General features: G+C 44.3%; 1 protein-coding gene across 1 annotated transcript; it reads right to left on the bottom strand.

The window, feature by feature from the left end:
* Window positions 1–10,940: 10,940 nt before the first annotated feature.
* On the bottom strand, window positions 10,941–16,591 carry yipf5 (Yip1 domain family, member 5). Its single transcript, XM_049028908.1, has 6 exons — window positions 16,482–16,591; window positions 15,725–15,845; window positions 14,509–14,684; window positions 13,464–13,609; window positions 12,606–12,787; window positions 10,941–12,499 (listed from the first exon to the last, which is right to left on the bottom strand). Exons 2-6 carry the CDS (start codon window positions 15,832–15,834, stop codon window positions 12,337–12,339), a joined length of 777 nt encoding a protein of 258 aa, XP_048884865.1. The 5' UTR covers window positions 15,835–15,845; window positions 16,482–16,591; the 3' UTR covers window positions 10,941–12,336.
* Window positions 16,592–19,111: the final 2,520 nt, after the last annotated feature.

Genomic DNA, 19,111 nt, shown 5'->3' with positions numbered 1-19,111 from the left:
ATAATGTGCCTCACCGATTACAGCCCTGCATCCCTGCACCTGGCTGAGATTAGCATAAGGAAGTGACAGGCACTGCAGGCGAGTTGGGATGTTAGTGTTTGTCAGTGCATGAGACACACGGCACCGTTAATTACACAGAATTACATGCTGTCGCTGTCCAGTGAAAAACACGTACCTCCAAAAATCGATCACTTCAGGACTATTTTCTCAGAAACTACTTTACACAGTAAACCTTTAAAAAATACCAGGAGGCATCCATGTCACCCCAAACAGACACCTCTCATCACACAGCCGTCGCTGAATAGTTTAATGATAAATTGTCGATTTTACAATCAACATGGATGTAGTGAGCTAGCTATCCGGCTATCGATGTTGACAGTAGTGTTGTCAAGTAATCAATACAAACAATCTTCATGAGTACAGATGTCAGCTAGTACTAACATAAATACTAAATGAAATAGATGACTTTATAAAACATCTTTTCATTGGTCAGTTAGATGCCATAAGCCATCAGTAGAAGAGGAGAGTGTGCATGTTCCATCCACAGTCAAACGCTGCCCCCAATACAAAATGTCCAGGTCCCCTCAGTAACCTTATCTAGGAGATTTGGACAGAAAAAAATATCATTATAGATCTTGATTATCACATGCTGCACTACTCATAGTGCGTTACTAAATGTATTTGGAAAACCATTCACTTAATTAATGGGTATCCAATCATACAGTGTATCAATTCCAGCACACAGTTCAATAACGAGTAACAGCTAAATGTCAGCTAGTAGATAATGAAGCTTTGATGGTGAGATTCGATCTGCAGAAACAAAACATGACATGAGAAAAACCAGCAGCGGAAACTCGACGATATGAACCATCCCACCTGGAGGCAGACAAGGCAAGTCAAATTCATTTATATAGCGCCTTTCATATACCGTGGTCATTCAGTATCAGTGCTCTACACACAATAAAAATACAGAATACAATGAAAGAAATTTATTTTCAAATTAAAAAGAAATGAGAATAGAAATTAAAAACTTTCAAAACAGTAGATTTAAAAGAGAAAAAAATCTGAAAATCTGAAGAGAGAAGCCTGAAAATGAAAAGGAAATTACATATAAATTCAGGTAAAAAGGTGCTGTTAGAGGGATAGCAGTGCAGCATGGTGTTCAGCTGGTGTTAAGCTGGTGTTAAGCTGGTGTTAAACTGGGCTAAAGCCTGATCAAAGAGGAATGTTTTCAGCCTGGATTTGAAAATGTCTACAAAGTGTCTCAGGACTAATAAATCGGCAAGTTAATTGTAACTCTAACTTTAAAGACGTGTCTTTAAACTAACTGGGTGCAAAACGTACTGACTCACCGCCCACCTTGGCCTTCTGATCTTGGATTTTTTTTTGTGGATTTTCATCCAGCTCTCGGGGGGCTTCAGGAAGGGATGCTGAGGCTGTCAGATGTATGACCAGCCGACCCGCTCCGGGATCAAGTTCACGTCGCCCTTAAATGGCCAGATCTGGCATGTTTACGGGGCTGTGCTGGTGGGGCAGCACCCTGCCACGCACAACAGCTCATGGTGTGGAAGCGGGACACACGATGTTAATTAACGAGAAATAAATAAGAATAGACAAAGCACTGAGCATACAGAAATACCAGCGTAACCCAGGTGGGGCTCACTGTGAACTGCTGGCTAATCTGGTATTATTTCATTAGCTGACACGTTTATCCAAAGTAACATACATTTTCTTTTTTTTTTTGTGAATGCAGAGTCAGCTAATCCCTGGAGTGTTTGGGCGTTAAGGACTTTGCTCAGTGGCCCAGTGGGAAAATCACTTTGCTGACCCTAGGATTTGAATCAGCAAGCTATCAACCACAGGCAAAGTATCCTAACTCACAGATACACACACTGCTTCATGCAGTGTGGGAGGAGGCATGTCTGACGGCGGAGATCTGCTGCAGCCCTCAGCGGGGAGGAGGATTTGCGGCTGACAGACTTTTCCAAAAGCACCTGAAGGAGGAACCTGCGTTTATACCCTTAAAGTAGCAAAATCAAAAATTATTATCTGCAGTTCTGCTCTTGGAAGCATTCAGGGTGTTTCACAGTGTGCCCAGGAGCAGATGAATGCTGTAACGAATAATCACATGACAAATTAACAGGGTCTGCGAACAGGCTCAGGGTTAGAAGGGGGGTGGATGGATGGATGGATGGATGAATGGATGGGTAGGTATTAAGGGGCCGTCTAACAGACTTTAATGCCTAAGAAAGATGAAGAACCTTTGACTAGAATAGTATGACTAAGATGCAGGAAATGGCCATACATAAGGTGTCCAAACCAAAGTGAATATCTATATCTTTGAAAGGGCAGAAAGCATTTCTGGGCTGATTGTGTGGGAAGTGAAGTGAAGCCTGGTGTACAGGGTGAGCCGAGCCTCTTCCATGACAATGGTCCCCAGGTCAAAGGAAGCCAGCAGAGATGGCGAGAGCAGGACAGAGAAGAGAGGGTCGTTCCCACGGTTTACTCCATCTGCGAGCCCACGTCTGTTCGGCCGTGGGGGCAGACTGGAAACCAAGGGACAGCGGGAGCAGGTGGCAGCTGACAGAGAGCCTCCCTCAGGCCAATGAGGCGGTGAACTTCTGAATGACCTCATCGCTCTGCGGTGAACATACATCCTCCTTCAGACGCGTAGATCACAAGCCAATCCAGCTTAATTAAAGGGTCATCGGCATCACATCGAACTGCACCCAGCAGCTTTACGCAGCAGCAGGCTGAGAGGACATGGCTCATTTGGAAGGGGGAGGACGACCCAGAGCAAAGCCATGGAGACCCTGGCTGGGGATCTGGAGAACGGGGACGGCGGTCAGAGTGTCCATCTGATGCCACCAGATAAGATAAAGCAAGACGGGACTCGCCCATCCCCACAAGGGGGGCTGTCTCTGTCCAATAGCATCCAATGAGGAGAATGCAGCATAGGACAATGTCGGCAGAAACAAATACGACAAAGGATAAAGGGATAATGTATGTACGAGAAGACAATGAAAATGTAAGGAGGAAAAAATCTGCAAAAAAAATATGTCAATTTGAAATGGAGTGAGTAAGGACTGTACAAACAATGACCCGCTTTGGTAAAAACAGAGCAGTACTGTCTGTTAAGGATGCAAGTGTCTTTAAATTTACATCAGCCTGTTTTCTGAGAAGCTTTTACATAAGCTGTTTAACCACTTACATTTGCATTAAGAGATAATTAATGTAACCCCCAGTCGACATCTATGCCACCGTGGAAAGTAGCGGGGGGGCCTCAGCCAGCTCAGAACCCCAGGGCCCTTGGCCTGTGTCTGCTGATGAATGATCTGCCCCTCCGCACCGATGGACAGGCTCAGGGTCACTGTGACCCCGCCTGCACAAGTAGCCATTATAAATATGGAACGGCTCGTGCTAAACCTTTCATGCCTGTATTCCACAGTAGGAATCAATTGTGTTTTATTACCCTTCTGTGCCAGTCAGTCGCAGATTCCTGCTTCTAGCGTTCTACGCGTGGAAGACGGCGGTCTCCAAGTTCAGAGAGGCAGCGGGGAACAGTGTGGATACGGAAAAAAATGGCAGGTCTTCATCGCGGGGCCCGATGTCAGACGATACCAAAGTGTGCCGAGGACAATTAGCAGACCTGAGGAAGGATGTGTGAATGTGTAGGTCATAGTGACGGACCTGCATCTGAGAAGAAAATCTTTAGACAGAATTTCAACATCGACATGGGGAGATGTTACAGGTTCCTGTTGGTGGAGGTTGTGGGATTTTATTTCTTTCTTAAGAAAAAGAATAAAAAATAAATAAGGAGAACATAAAAAATTTACAAATGAGAGGAGGCCATTCGGTCCATCAAGCTCGTTTGGGGAGAACTTAACTAATAGCTCAGAGTTGTTAAAATATTATCTACCTTTGATTTAACGGAACCCAGGGTTTTAGCTTGCGCTGCACTAGCAGGAAGACTATTCCATACTCTACTATACTCTGTATAAAGAAGTGCTTCCTCAAATTCACTTTAAAATGTTCTGCTAATTTCCACTTATATGGCCACGAGTTCTAGTATTCAAATTAATATTGAAGTAGCCATTTGGCTGAACAGCATCGAGACCTGTTAGAATCTTATATACCTGGATCATTTCCCACCTTAGTCTCCTTTGCTCGAGGTTAAACAGATTCAGCTCAGCTAAACTCTCCTCATAAGACCAGGAACCATTCTCGTAGCCCTACATTGCATCCTTTCCAAGGCAGTAATGTCCTTTTTAAGAAATGGTGACCAAAACTGCACATAATATTCTGGGTGGGGTCTTACCAAGGAACTATATAATCGTAGCATCACCTCCCTTGACTTAAACTCCACACACCTAGAGATGTAACCCAACATCCTATTGGCCTTTTTAATTGCTTCCCCACACTGGCGAGAGTGCGACATGGAAGCAGCAACATACACGCCGAGGTCTTTCTCTTAATCAGTTACCTTTATTTCCGTGGAACCCATAAAATATCTGCACTTTATATTTCTGCTCCCTACATTTATCTATGTTAAATTTCATCTGCCAGGTATCAGTGCAGTCGCTCATTAAATCCAGATCCCTTTGTAGCCTCTGTGCTGCTAATTTTGTATCTGCTACACCATCCACCTTGGTGTCATCTGCAACTTTAACCAGTTTACTTTATGTATTTGTGTCAATATCATTAATTTAATGTAAATTAGGAACAAATAATGGTCCTAAAATTGAACCCTGCAGTACCCCACTACGAATGCAGGCCCACTGTGACATTGTGCCTCTAATAACTACTCGCTGATTCCTGTCTATTAACCAGTTTTCGATCCCAGCTGCTACAGTTCCTAAAATCCCTGCAGCTTTGAGCTTAAGTAAGAGCCGTTTGTGGGGGACATCAAAGGCCTTCTGGGAATCAAAGTAGATCACATCGTAGGCCTTTTTGTGATCAATTTCTCTTGTAGCTTCCTGAAAGAACCCAAGTAAATTCATTAAACAGGATCTACCTCTCCTAAATCCATGTTGGCTGTCCCTCAGAATGTTATTTGAATCCAAGTAATCTACTATTTTCACTTGGATTATAGCTTCCATTAATTCTCCAGTTATGCAAGTTAAACTGATTGGCCTATAGTTTGCTAGATTACTTCTATCCCCTTTTTTGAATCAACTTCAAAAAAGTCGTAAATGTAACTAAGATTGCGGCTAATTAATACGTAAGTAAGAACATAATATGATATTATTTGTGCCCCATCAAGTAAAGTGTTACCAATTAACCAAACACTGACTACCCACCAGTGCTGCTATAATTCTTCCCATCAGGAAGCTGGCTATTCAGCCGCTCAAGCACTTGGCATTGGGGAATAAGGGCAGCTCTCCTGGCCATCTGTACCTTCTCAGGCCACATGCCTTATAATAATAATTGGTACTTTATTGATCCCCATGGGGAAATTCTCTTTACGCCTCCCCCAACTTGCTTTCTGTAGGTGAGAACAAGCTGGCCATGAAGGGCAGCCACCTGTTGCAGCACTCAGGAATCTGGGGGTTAAGGGCCTCACTCAAGGGCCCACAGACGTGCCCAGGTCAGGCTTGATCCAACAACCTTCTGATAAAGGCACAGAGGCTTTAATTATGCTGTCGGCATATGGAACAAGACAACGCAATGTCCGCTCTTCGGTCTGACTCCAGGCCGTAAAAAGTTTATAGAGAAGGCTTGCAGTCATTCTGCCAGGTGAAAATACTTGTTTCAAACTTAAAGAAACACACAGAATCAATTATTCATTATTCATTATAATTGTATCTTGTCAGAGGAAAACTGCTGGAAATAGCATTTAAAACTCAACTGAAGTGAAGACCTGATAACACACTTCATAATTGGAGGCATGTTTGTTTGTTGAGGCAACTTGTTGTGGTTATTAGACAATATTAGAGGCGAGAGCTCTAATTAAGGATAAGAATGCGCTTTGGAGGATGTTGACATTCATTTTCCAGTGGACACAGATGTTCCAGTACTGCATTCAAAACAACAATTTACTCTCATTTGCAGAGCAACGTAACACGCTGTTCACCAATGCAGATGCTGCCAAGCCTCAGGACTCACCAAATATTACCACGGATGGAGATGAGGCCACTTTGAACACTCAGGGGATGAGGCGTGACCTCACGGGGCCTGAAACACAGTCCCTCTCAGATTTGGCTTTACCATGTGACATGGACGGAGATGAGCCCACTGTGAACACTCAGGGGACATGGCATGACCTCACGGGGCTGGAAACAGCCCCTCCTGGATTCGGTTTTATCACACGACAGACTTCTGTCTTATCCCTCTTATTTCACTAAGATCATAGGCAGGACTGGGATTTCAGAGCTGTTCATGCAGAAATTTACTCATTACATCCAAAATTACATAATCAAATACAAAACACACAAGACAGACAAAAAAAACAACATAATCTCCTCTTATTCTTGTCTGTTCCATTTTTCAGGCACAGCGCCTGTCAGACAGGCTGTTATGTTTGAGTCCAGCAGCTTCTGAGGAAGCTGCCTCCTTCCTGTGGCCTGGGGCGGGACTTCCTGTTGTGGAGGTTCCACCAGCTTCCGTGATTCCCTGATTTGCTGTCAGAATGAATAGAGGCGGCTCAGGAAAGGTCAAGTTACATGCATAGAAAAGGGCCAATATTTCGCCATACAGGGGTAGTATGGTGGTTAGCAGTGTTGCCTCACACCCCTGAGACTGGGGTTCGAGTCTCTGCCATGGTTCCATGTGTGTGGAGTTTGCATGTTCTTCCTGTGTCATTGTGGGGTTTCCAGTAGGTACTCTGGTTTCCCCCCACAGTCCAAAAACCTGCTGAGGTTGAGTTACCAAATTACCTGTGTGTGTGTGAGTGAGTGAATGGCCTGTGAGTTTGCCCTCTAATGGGTTGGTGCCCTATCCTGGGTTGTTCCCCACCTTGTGTCCATAGGCTCTGTACTGCTGTGAGCCTGAACAGGACAAAATGTTACAGAAAATGGATGGATTTCTCTGTGCAGCATCTGTCTGTGTGATCATATTAAAATAATAAGAAGCTTTCACATTTTTTTCGAGGTTTATTGCAAAAAGTGCTAATCTGCTTGTTCTGTTTATCGCTTTGTGATGGCAAGACTCTTCTCCTTTAACCGAAAGATGTTTTTCATTCCCAGCCATTAAAAAGCACCCAGAATCTCTGGCTTTCTTGAAAGAGAGGGTGTTTGTGTCATGTGGCCCTAGGGGTGTTCGTGGGTAGGAGCACAGGGCTGGTCTTGCTGGTGGCAACCAGGCTGGGGCCTGCCTCATCAGGCTGCCTCATCACCCTGCCGGATACCCACCAGACGATCCCTTTAAAGGTCAGGAATTTGAACACTTACAAGAAGAAACTGACGCGAAATCCCATAATGAGCAAATATTATGATAATTTCCTGGAAAGGTGAAGTCTAACTTCTGGTAAATAAGTTTGGTTCTTCTTGTAACCAAAAAAAAAGACAAAAATCTTTCATTCATCATTATCAGAACCATCTGTTTGAACTCTGAGCCAAACAGTAACTTGCATCACCCATACAGAACAAAACTGAATCATCAACTGTAATCGTCAGTACATGTTGCTCTTAATCTATAAGATTATACAAATCCCCTAACAAACGTTAAAGAACAAACTCCTATGATATAACAGTGAGCCCAAGTTACATTATTTATTAAGTAAAGGGTTTTAACTATACATTCATTATTCAGACAACCATCCATCCATCCATTTTCCAAACCACTTATCCTACTGGGTCGTGGGGGGTCCGGAGCCTATCCTGGAAGCAATGAGCACGAGGCAGGGAACAACCCAGGATGGGGGGCCAGCCCATTGCAGGGCACACTCACACACCATTCACTCTCACATGCATTCCTACGGGCAATTTAGTAACTCCAATTAGCTTCAGCATGTTTTTGGAATGTAGGGGGAAACCGGAGTACCCAGAGAAAACCCCACGATGACATGGGGAGAACATGCAAACTCCGTACACATGTAACCCAGGCGGAGACTCGAACCCGGGTCCCAAAGGTGTGAGGCAACAGTGCTAACCAATGCACCACCATCGCGCTCCTATTCAGACAACCATTGCTGGGGAAATACAAACTTTTCATTTCATTTTTATTTCACTTTTATTCCTAAAGCAGACCCTCGACTTATAGGTTAACCAGGCGCATTATTAATAGTGTAGGAGATGCTTACAATACAGTAACACCCAATGAGAGTGATTCATTCCACTAAGTGCTGGGACCAAAATAAAAATATATAATTTTTAACGTTACATATCAAAAGAAAAGAACTCCTCTATATGAAATGGGGCATCTCTTCTAGAAGGTGGAGTTTGTGACTAAACTTCACAGTACAAGACATACTGTACAACCTTGGAGACCAAAGCTTTTAATAAGACCTTTTTTTCCTCCACTGAAGTCTTTTGATGTTTTTGCGCAGGTCTAATTTTAAGTGGAATAGAATAGAACGGAATAGAATAGAATAGCGAGCTTTATTGTCATTGCACTGCAGCACAATGAGATTAAGGTGCATTTTCCTGATCGGCGCCATAATATTTAGGGAAATAAAAGGACTAAAAAATAAGTGAAAAATATGCAATATAAAATGAATTTGTATTCGTAGCAAGTGATTAAATGAATCATTTATTCCTTAGCTTAGGGATCATGTGGGATATTGAAGAATGCAGCTGTGTAGAGCGTGTAGAAAGATGGGCAAAAACATATCAAAATGTACTTTATATGTATAAATAGCATTAGGAGACCTGGCTATTACACTCACATGACCTTCTATGGCATCCCATTCTAAACCCACAGGTGTCAATATGGAGTCAGTTCCCCTTTGCAGCTATAACAGCTGCCACTCTTCTGGGAAGGTTTCCACAACATGCTGGAGTGTGTGGGAATTTTTGCACAAACATTTCATGCACATGACCTCATCAAGCATACATTATGGGGAAAGTGTTGCATTTTCAAAACAGAAAAATACTGAACGTTAAATTATTTGATATAAATTACATAATCATTTTATGAAGTCAAATACAAATTGCAAAATACAATTCTGGTATTTAAAATATATGTAGCAGAAATACTGCCCATCCTGTATGTGTGTGTGGAGGGGGGGCACATTCAGTTAAGAGCTGATAAACCTCACTCTAGTGCATGAGTCTTGGCTCTTCCAGTGACAGTCCCTCAGGTCATTACAGCATCATTAAGCGCTTGATAGTGGCCACTCACCAGCATTAAATAGGACAATAAAAGGGAAATGCAAATGCTACCCTGGCTGCACATGCTGTCCAACGCAACGCACACGGCCAGCACGCAATTAACAGAGCCATCGGGACGCGCTAAACGCCATATCAGCAGCTCGGCGGTGCGGAAAGCAGCCGAGCCACCTCGGCCATGAATATGCAGATGGATACAGTGGGACACCATGATCTGGGCCAGCTGGTGAAGGAGGGCTTGTCACGGGGACATGGGGGCCGAGGGCATGGGGGTCTTTAAGGTCCCAGGAGGGGCCGGGCAGCAGTCAAGCTACAGAGTGAGTTCATAAGAGGGTATAAGCGGCACTGAAATGGGGAGGTAGGAGAAAGGAGGGTAAAAATCTGGAGAAGTCAGGAGATGCAAGTTACAAGCTCTGCTCACACTCACGCATGAGGCATGGCCTCCACCTCCTGTGGCATGATGGCCGGGGGTGTCAGAGCCTCATGGTTCTGTCACAACAAAGCAGTCACAGTGTCGGAAGGTGAGAAGGCGCTCACAGGAAGGTGACTAACCAGACAACTAAGCCTAGCATGGCTAACTACTAATAACCAAATAACTGCCAAGGTCTTATTTTAACATCAGATTCTGAAAACTAAATTCACATGGTGAAAATGAATTCCTATGTGGAAACCATGCTCAGTACCACCCACATCTGAGAAACAAACTGACAATTTGAGACACAAAATGCATTTGACCCAGAAATCGATTGTGTTTTCAGCTACATTAGAGTGCAAGAAATGGAACAAGCCAACTGGCTCCATAACGATTTACAAAATATTTCTAATTGTAATTCACTCCTAACGGTCTAAAATGTGCTGTAATCAAAATGCTACAGGCATCCTCAAAGTGTAAAAGAATTTACTCTTTGTCTAGGGAGCGCATCAAAGCTTAGGTAGACTAACGAACGCTGAGCACGAGGAAATCCTGAAGCGCATAGCGTAGTTAGATGAAAGCTGTGTGGCTTTCTCTGTCCGATCTGACACACACTCATAGAGCGACAAGCCGCGCTGATTACAGGAATCTGCTCACAGCCACAGCATCTTTCAGAATAACTGATCCGTGACAGACAGCCAGGTTACGTAACGTCCATACCGCCGCCTGCGGGAACACAGGCACAAAAATAACTCAACACTGACCCCTAGTGTTAGACCTCTGCTTGAACTGCTTTTTAGGCCCCTGCAGAGTCAGGGCAACCTTGACAGCAAAAATACAATGGAGGAGATGCATTCTACTGGGTTTTGGGAAACAAAATAAAAGCAACGATGAAGTACTCCATTTGTAACAGACATAATATTACGACTGTTTTTATATGGTTAAAAGTTAGGTTATTCCAAACTAAACTATGATGGTTATTCTCCTTAAGCATGCTGAATAACTGTCTACAGTGCACCGCACGACACAATTCCAAGGCACAGCCTACCAAAACCGTAATCATGCGGATGGTGGGAAGAAGCCATAGCAGCTGAGGAATCCATGTGATAACAGGGAGAGTACCATACCACCCAGGCGTGCGATTGTATAGATGTAAAGATTACAGGGTGCCCCTGGTGGTCGGAGGCTGGAATTTTATAGAGCAACGCATTGTAAACTACGGTGTTCTTGAGGACGTATTTAAAAAAAAAAAGCAACAAAAACAAGATATCACATCTTTTATTTCCATAGAACATCATTAAGGAAGCTCACACATACAAATCCAATGGTACAGTATACAAATGTGTGCACTCTGTACATTACGTTAAAAGAAGAGGAGCATTTTCAGCAGCTGGGATCATTAGGAAATGGACGCGGCTCGTGAACCAGCCAACGCTCTGCTCGGGAAAACAAGCCTTTGATCTTGGCATCAGATTTTAAAAGCACTGCTGCGAACAAGCAGATAATCGAACACCAGCTTCGCACAACGAAACTAACATCGGTTTAGGTCCTGAATTTATACTGGCCAGTATCGTGGGCTGTTATCAGTCCTTTTTAAGCGAGCGGAGTCATCGGCAACCAACCACTAGAAGTGTTACTAAACCACAAGGGAATGAACATGGAGAAGCATGTAAATGGGCCTCGTCTGGAAATCCTCTACTCTGGTTTGTCCAATTCTGATGGAGGAACAGCCCCCGGCTGAGAGTGAATTACCTATAAAAATATGACCGTGGCAAATAACCACCCTATGATCCCATCGTTAAGTCAGATGGAGAGTGATGGATCAAACTAATGGGTCTGATTACAGAGCAACGGTGAGAAAAGACAAATCAAAGTGGTGAATCTCGAACACTTCTGCTATTCCACGTCTTTCAGAAAGGGGATTCCACTGAGAACAGCTCTGCTTAAACATAATGACAGCTGATATTTTCAAAGGAAATTGTGCTCGTATAGCAACACGCGACCACGCCGCAGCGTACATGCAGGCTCCTGCAGTTCCGCCGGATACCTAATGATGGTGCCAGAGAGGCGTCCAGAACAGGGCCCGTTTCAGAGACTGAACAGAGCAAGGCAGAACCAGGCTTTGGTCAACTTGTTTGCATTATCTCATATCATCATCTCATATAACAAAGACTCAATCTAAAACAAAATTATTGTGCCCCATTAAAAAGAAAAAAAAAAAAATTCTGCATGCAAACAAATATGAAAATAAATATGGTTGTGTGTGTGTGTGTGTGTGTGTAGCCTAAGAGTAAGCAGACACTGGGGGCGGCATCAGAACAACAAAGATAAAGAAACATCTCGAAGATTCAAAATGATTATTATACATATTCTGCATTGATGATAAAAAGTCTAACTTGAATTTCTGCAATGATGCCGACACAGTCTCTAAAGGCCACATTGATCGGTCCTCTGGGGAAGGGAGAGGGGCGTGTCACAGCCCAAACGAGGCCTGGCCGCCAACATTTGCCAATGTTTTCCTACTGGACACATCCACGCTCATCCCCGGGGAACGGTCTGGCCCTTCGACACTTCAGGATGGGTGTGCAACTCTTACTCTCTCCTACATGCCAGGTGTCCGTCTGTCGTGTTCTACGTGCCAGGGGCGCCCTGGGTAGCTCAGAAGACGGATATCAAGGCAAAAACGCCGTAGAGGAGGGCGCAGGGGTAAGCCACCAGGAGCTGCTGTCCGTCCATGGCCAGGGCTGAGATGAAGATCTTGGAGGCAGAGAAGCTGCACCAGCCGATGATCACTGCTGTCACCACGATTCCCATCATGCCTCTGCAACCACAGGAAACCCCAGGATTTATTTCAGGTCTCTGTACGCATGCGAACGACGCGACATCTCAGATCCAGAGAGTGGCGGACGGAGGGAGACGGTACTTACTGCAGCGAGAAGACAACAGCCACGCTGGACAAGACGATCATGGGAAGCAGGCAGTAGCCCAGGACGCTGGCCACACAGCCGAAGGAGACGCCCGTCACGCTCATCAGGTTCAGCAGGCAGTACATGGCCAAGCAGCCGATGGCGCTGATGCCGTAGACATAGCCAAACTGGATCTTCCCGGCCTAATAGACACACAGACGGCCTGGTCAGGGAGCCGGTGACCGGGCATAGACCCTACAGTGGCCCCCCCCAGCACTGTCGCTCTAGGACTGAGGGCAGGAAGCCTTACGGAGCAGAAAGATGCCATGAAAAGCAGAATCAAGCAGTATGTGGGGGGTCAGCAGGACAGGCACGTCAGGAGCCTTCCCCGAACATACCTGGCCCGGCAGGCTCAGATTAATGTCTACGCATAGACAGCCAGGACCACAGATCTCACAAAATGCAAGGAGCAAGCATGCCAACCAAAGACATACAGCGGCTTCACAGGAATGAACTACATACGTCTCAACCCAATGCTTATAAAATACTGGTAATAGATATGCAAGAACGGCCACTGAAAGCAGAGTAGTATCGCATGACCCGTCCTTTCGCATGGGGGGGGGTCAGCCGGTAAGACCACGCGAGGGCCGACGCTGAAACACGGTGACCGACAACACAGCCACTCATTTAATCACAACCTATTGCCCGCTGTCCACGCAGCTGACATCAGAGAGGGATCGTCTTTCCAGACACAGACAGGTGTGAGGAGATTTTATTAAGGCGTTATATAGGTAAACGCATCCAGCACTTCAGCAGGAAGCAGGACACTGACGCTTTGCTCATGACCTTCCTGATGCAGATGCTCCCGACGACCCTCACCAGCAGCAGCGTGGCCCCGAAGGCCAGGCAGAAGACCATGGGGCCAGCCATGTCCGTCTCATTCATGATGCTGCCATCTGCTGCCTTCATGGGGTGCAGCACTGTCAGCGTCTTCTGCCAGATGTGGTCAAAGTTGATTCCCAGTTCTGGCAATGTTTAGGACAAAGGACTGCTTCACAGACAGGCTTACAGTACCAGTAACAGCAGCAAGGTTCATCATCATAATAATAATAATAACAATAATAATAATATAATAATAATAATAATAATAATAATAATGATAATGGCGGGGCGGCATGGTGGTGCAGTGCTTAGCACTGCTGCCTCACACCTTTGGGACCCGGGTTCGAGTCTCCACCTGGGTCACATGTGTGTGGAGTTTGCATGTTCTCCCCATGTCATCGTGGGGTTTCCTCCGGGTACTCCGGTTTCCCCCCACAGTCCAAAGACATGCTGAGGCTAATTGGAGTTACTAAATTGCCCATAAGAGTGCATGTGTGAGTGAATGGTGTGTGAGTGTGCCCTGCGATGGGCTGGCCCCCCATCCTGGGTTGTTCCCTGCCTCGTGCCCATTGCTTCCGGGATAGGCTCCAGACCCCCCGCGACCCAGTAGGATAAGCGGTTTGGAAAATGGATGGATGGATGGATAATAATGGCACTTTATTGATCACTTGTGAGGACATTCGCCTAGCATGACACACAGACATGTAGGTGAGAGTAAGTTCGGAAGTGAAGGGCAGCCACCTGCAGCGGCACCTATGGAGCTGGAGGGCCCACAGATGAGACTATTCTGCTGAGGTCGGGGCTTGAACCGACAACCTTCCGATCACAGGCACAGAGGCTTAGCTCACTGAGCTGCACGCTCCCCCCTAATAAATACTAATATAAAGCTATACTGTGAATTTAATCTGTGTGATATAGATCAATGGGACGTGAAAAAAAAGGAAAAGGACATATATCAATTCCCAGGACATCGGGACCCATCCAAAACAGTCTAGTGGCCTGCAGTCCAGCCCCTGCTTGCGCCACCTGCTGGCGGCCTTACCCTCCAAGAGGGGTGGCTCATCCTCGAAGCTGCTGCCGTACATGGACTGCGAGGTGCTGGGCGTGAAGGCTGGCGTCGGCTGGTAGATGTGACCCGTGTAGGGTTGCTGTGCCATGCCCGGGGACGGGACCCCATATCCTCCCGGTTGCTGGGGGTAGCCGTAGCCTCCGTACGGTCTGTGGAAACATCAGAGATGTTACTCGCCTCCTCCGTCCTTTTGTTTCCCGGGGAAAAGGCACAAACCAAAATAAGGGCACATTAACTAGCAGAGGAAGCTGACTACTCACTGAACATGCAGGGTCTTTTAAGAGGTACATGTATTCTGCATTTTATAGGTCACACCCTTAATTAAGCACAGCCAATCAGATTCTAGAGATGCTCTACTTGGAAGGCCTTACACATTGACCGAAGCTCACATTTCACGGTCAAACTAAACAAAGGTGACATCTCAAGCCAGGAAAATCATCATTCATTATAATTGATAAGAACAACAATTATAATGATTATTATTTTTCACAATGATAATTATATTACATTGGCACTAAAACACATCCACTCAGTATTTTATTTAACACATTCAGATGTGATTAATTTATTAAACGATTTTTTCTCTACTATGTTGCAAGGCAAGTAATTCAGCACATCAAACATCTAATCTCTTTAGTTAGTCGTACATCAACCTTTCCTTCTAAAATAAGCTGCAGTTCCTGTGTCTCTGCTGATTCCGTTTTTTTTCTGAAAAGGGGAAACTCTTCTTCTCCCAGATAGCTTTTTCTGGTTCCCAGACACTGCCATGCTTCAGAAGGCGTTTTACAGGCGGAATGCGCTAGCACAGCAGGTATGCATATACACCGCCAATGCTCACAGTGAGGGCTTGTCTATCTAGTTAAACCAGGACTGGGCATTTAGGATAACGGGTTACTGCACAGTTACTGCTACTAAGAATAATGCACTTTATCATCTTTACATGCATAAATGATAATTATCAATAAATAGATTAATGGTCCAAGTTCTTCACCTTAGTACCTTATGCCTACCGTTTAGGAACTGCTTTGCCACCAAAATCAGTAGCCAAAAACAATTTCATTTCATGAAACTGTATGCAAAATACTGAATGAACACGGTTTACTGAACAAAGAATTGACAAAAAAAATACTGAAAACAATCATTAAAGACGTTCTGAAGAGATATTGATAAGAAGGGATACGTGACATACTTGTTATATGAATCTTCCGTGTTGGCATAGCCGTAGGCGGCCTGCCCTTGGTCATCTACACTGTAACTGGACTCGTAGAAATCAGTATTGAAGTTGTCAAACCCTGACATTTCAAATCAGCCTGAAAAAGAACAGATTTCGGGAAGATCAGCATACGAGTCAAATATCACAGAAAAGCGAGTTAAAACCACAAATTTACAAGACAGTCATTAAGATTGAATAACATAAAAACAAATAGATGATTGAAATAACTCCAAAGCAAAAAAAATAAATAAATAAAAATTAGCCCCAAGGGCTCTGAAAATGACCTGAAAGATCTTCATAGGCTAAACAGTTTACTGAGCACGGCCTTTTAATAACACTATTAATCCACTTAGAAGCTATTTTAACTCATTATATTTCTTGCACTGAGACTCATATCCATTAATGGAGTAACAGTGAAAATAACCATTAGTGAAACACGGACGCATATACAGCGAGCCTTCGTATTAGGTACTTTAACACTTTTGTGATTTAGCGATCAGCGATTCCAGCTTAATGTGTCTGTTAAGGGCCTGGAACACAAACCCAGTGCCGGTTATGGGCCGGAACCAAGGGCTCCACAGCAATCTCAGCTTTACCAACCAAGAAAGACAAATGCCAACGCAACCCGTACAACTTAGTTTCCACAACTCACGCCACTTGACTCAAAGCTAGTTTAACGATATCTGGTCAACATTAAAAACAACCATATAAATATGTAGGTGTGGGGCATTACCGTGTGATGGTCTCTATCTAGAACACCCCCCGCACAATCCGCTCTCTGCCGCTCCGATGCTACGTGTCAAACAGACCCAGGAACCACTTCCGGGTGAGGGACGGCTTCGCCGCCGGACTTCCGGTTGCAGTCTATTTTGAAACCTGATCCGGAAACAGATCAACCTCTCCGCCGCACTGTTACATAAATACGAGTGACGTCAATAATCGCCGATCTCAGATCAGTTGGTAAAGGCGTGTTGTTTTCGTGCCGGATAAAGGAAACGGTTTTCTAGCCGAGCGAGTCGAGCGGATATCGGGACATTTTATTTTTAAAGCACCATAACAATTATATGGTATTTCCTATTTTTATGTAGATTCAAAGTAAAACATTAATAAAACGAAATTACAGATAGCCTTTTTGTTTAACTAAGCGTTTTGTATTTTCGGTATACTATAATAATCTGATGCATGATTTTTATGTACTAAAATGTCATATTGTGTCATGTCTAGTAACAATCCCTTTTAACATATTTCTGCCAGAGAAAAACTGTATCATCGGTAGCGCTATTATCTCTCACCTCCAGGGGTCAGTGATCTTGCTCTGTGCTTCAGATTTCCTCTCGGTACACTGTCACAGTCCTAAGGGGCGATGACAAGCCAGTAGTGATGTGTTTTCAATACCTTGCTCATGCCTTAAAGCATGTTCCCTGAGCAAAAGGGAGTAAACATTTATTTTGTAGATGTACCTACTAAAATATTAACTCATTTATTAGTGCTTATAGATGTGGGTAAACAAAAATACTGTCATGCAATATTCAGTAATTACTATTGCTACAGCTTGGTCACCATGATAATGAAAGAAAATGAAACTAGCTCTATGTACAGTTTTACATGTAACCTGGACTGGACTATAGTTGCAGGAAGGTGGGAAGGAATCTGACTGGTGACATTATGAGATATACAACACGGGCTTCATTCCACCTCAGCAATTAGAAATCGCCAAGGCCTCTCCACACTAGTATTTTGTTGTTCTTTAACAGACTTAGCCCTGTCAATAGTTAATCTGTGCCTTATGTTTGTGGGACCTTTTCATCATATTTCTGTCCTGAGAAAAGAAAGGAGTCAAATGTGCTGCTATTTTCATCAGGCTTGTAATTTCTCATGAATTGAAAATGCAGTTTCATAGGTCAGGCACAGCAGTGTCAATTGAGTAAACCGTTACTGAACAATGGAACACACATATATGTAGGTGGTAGTGTAAAATTATATTAGCACATTCCTAAGCGTATGATCAGAAAAAAACATGCTTAATTTGCTACAGGCTTTCTGGATTGAACCGTAAATCAATCCGACACACCAAAGAGCACTTTTATTACTTGCATCTTTGGCTGATTTCACCACTGAATGTTTTTGTCTCTCAGGATGTCTGAACAGCAGCGGATTCCTTTTTTATAAGAGTACTCTGAATGTAGGCTGGAATATTCCAGAGGGTGCATCCAATGTAGGCCACTGAATCGCTATGCAGAGATGATTGCATCTACCTCTGATATTGGGATTAACCTTGTATAATTGTCAAAAAGACAATAGGACCATTTTCCCCTTCCTTCTTCGCCCTTCATCATGTGGTTAGAATCGTGCAGAGGTGGTGTTATGCATGTTCCATTCATTTCTGGTTGAGTGTCTGTGTTTTTTTGTGCCGTGTCGTGCTATGGAATTTGTTGGAGCACTTTCTTTCAGTGCCTTTACACAGGATCTGATGAGCAAGTTGAGGCCTGTCTGCCAGGCAGGTTTGTAGGTGAGGCTGCTGGCTGCAGCAGAGTTGCTGTTACAGGGATGAGGAGATAACACCCGACAGGGCTCAGCTTGGGTAAGAAGAGGATTCATTTAAGCTGTACGGCAGAGCTGTTGTACCACATAGTTCCAAACTGCTCCTTCATGAGAGGACTGTCGGAAAAGGTGTGATGTAACTTTCTTTTCTATTCCATCCACCCATGCTTGGTAACCATTGTCCTATCTGAGATTGCGTTGACCACCTGCACATCGATTCTGTTAGCTGCCACCGTCCTACTGCTCTCTCTGACCAGCAGGGGGCGACTGTCAAAATGAGCAGGCTGCTGTCTTGTGTGAGTTTCACCTATGACGTCATCTTAATTAGCATAGCATAGGCTTAATTCAAGTCCTGACATTCAGTCTATTCAGAGACACTGATTGCTCCAGACAGAGCCAGATGGTGCATCCACTCAATCTGAAACAAGAGGAAAAAAATAACACAGATACTGAAGTGTTGGATATTTACCCAAAGCGACACAGTGAGACTGGCACATTTGATAGTAAACATGAGCCATATATTCTTTCTATTTTCTTTAACAAAAACAAAAGCTGGGTATGACAGTCACAAATCTCCCATGGTAGAATTCCATGGCAGTGACGCTGATGCCTAGCAACATGTTCAAGGGAGAGCCCCTTCCCTGCAGTGTCGCTATCATGTTCCAAACAGCCCTGTTTTTAAGGTTTTCTTTACCACTCAATGTGGGGCACAATGGCAGAATGCTTCCAGCAGGCATAATATCCTTCTGTCATGTATTTGCATCCTGTTCCCAGAATTCCTGTTCCTGGAGAATTTTACTTTGAACCTGATTGAAATAAAAA

The sequence above is a fragment of the Brienomyrus brachyistius genome, chromosome 10 (genome assembly GCF_023856365.1).
Source record: "Brienomyrus brachyistius isolate T26 chromosome 10, BBRACH_0.4, whole genome shotgun sequence".
In the NCBI taxonomy this organism is placed as follows: Eukaryota; Metazoa; Chordata; class Actinopteri; order Osteoglossiformes; family Mormyridae; genus Brienomyrus; species Brienomyrus brachyistius.
This window is presented reverse-complemented; position numbering and strand designations above follow the sequence as displayed.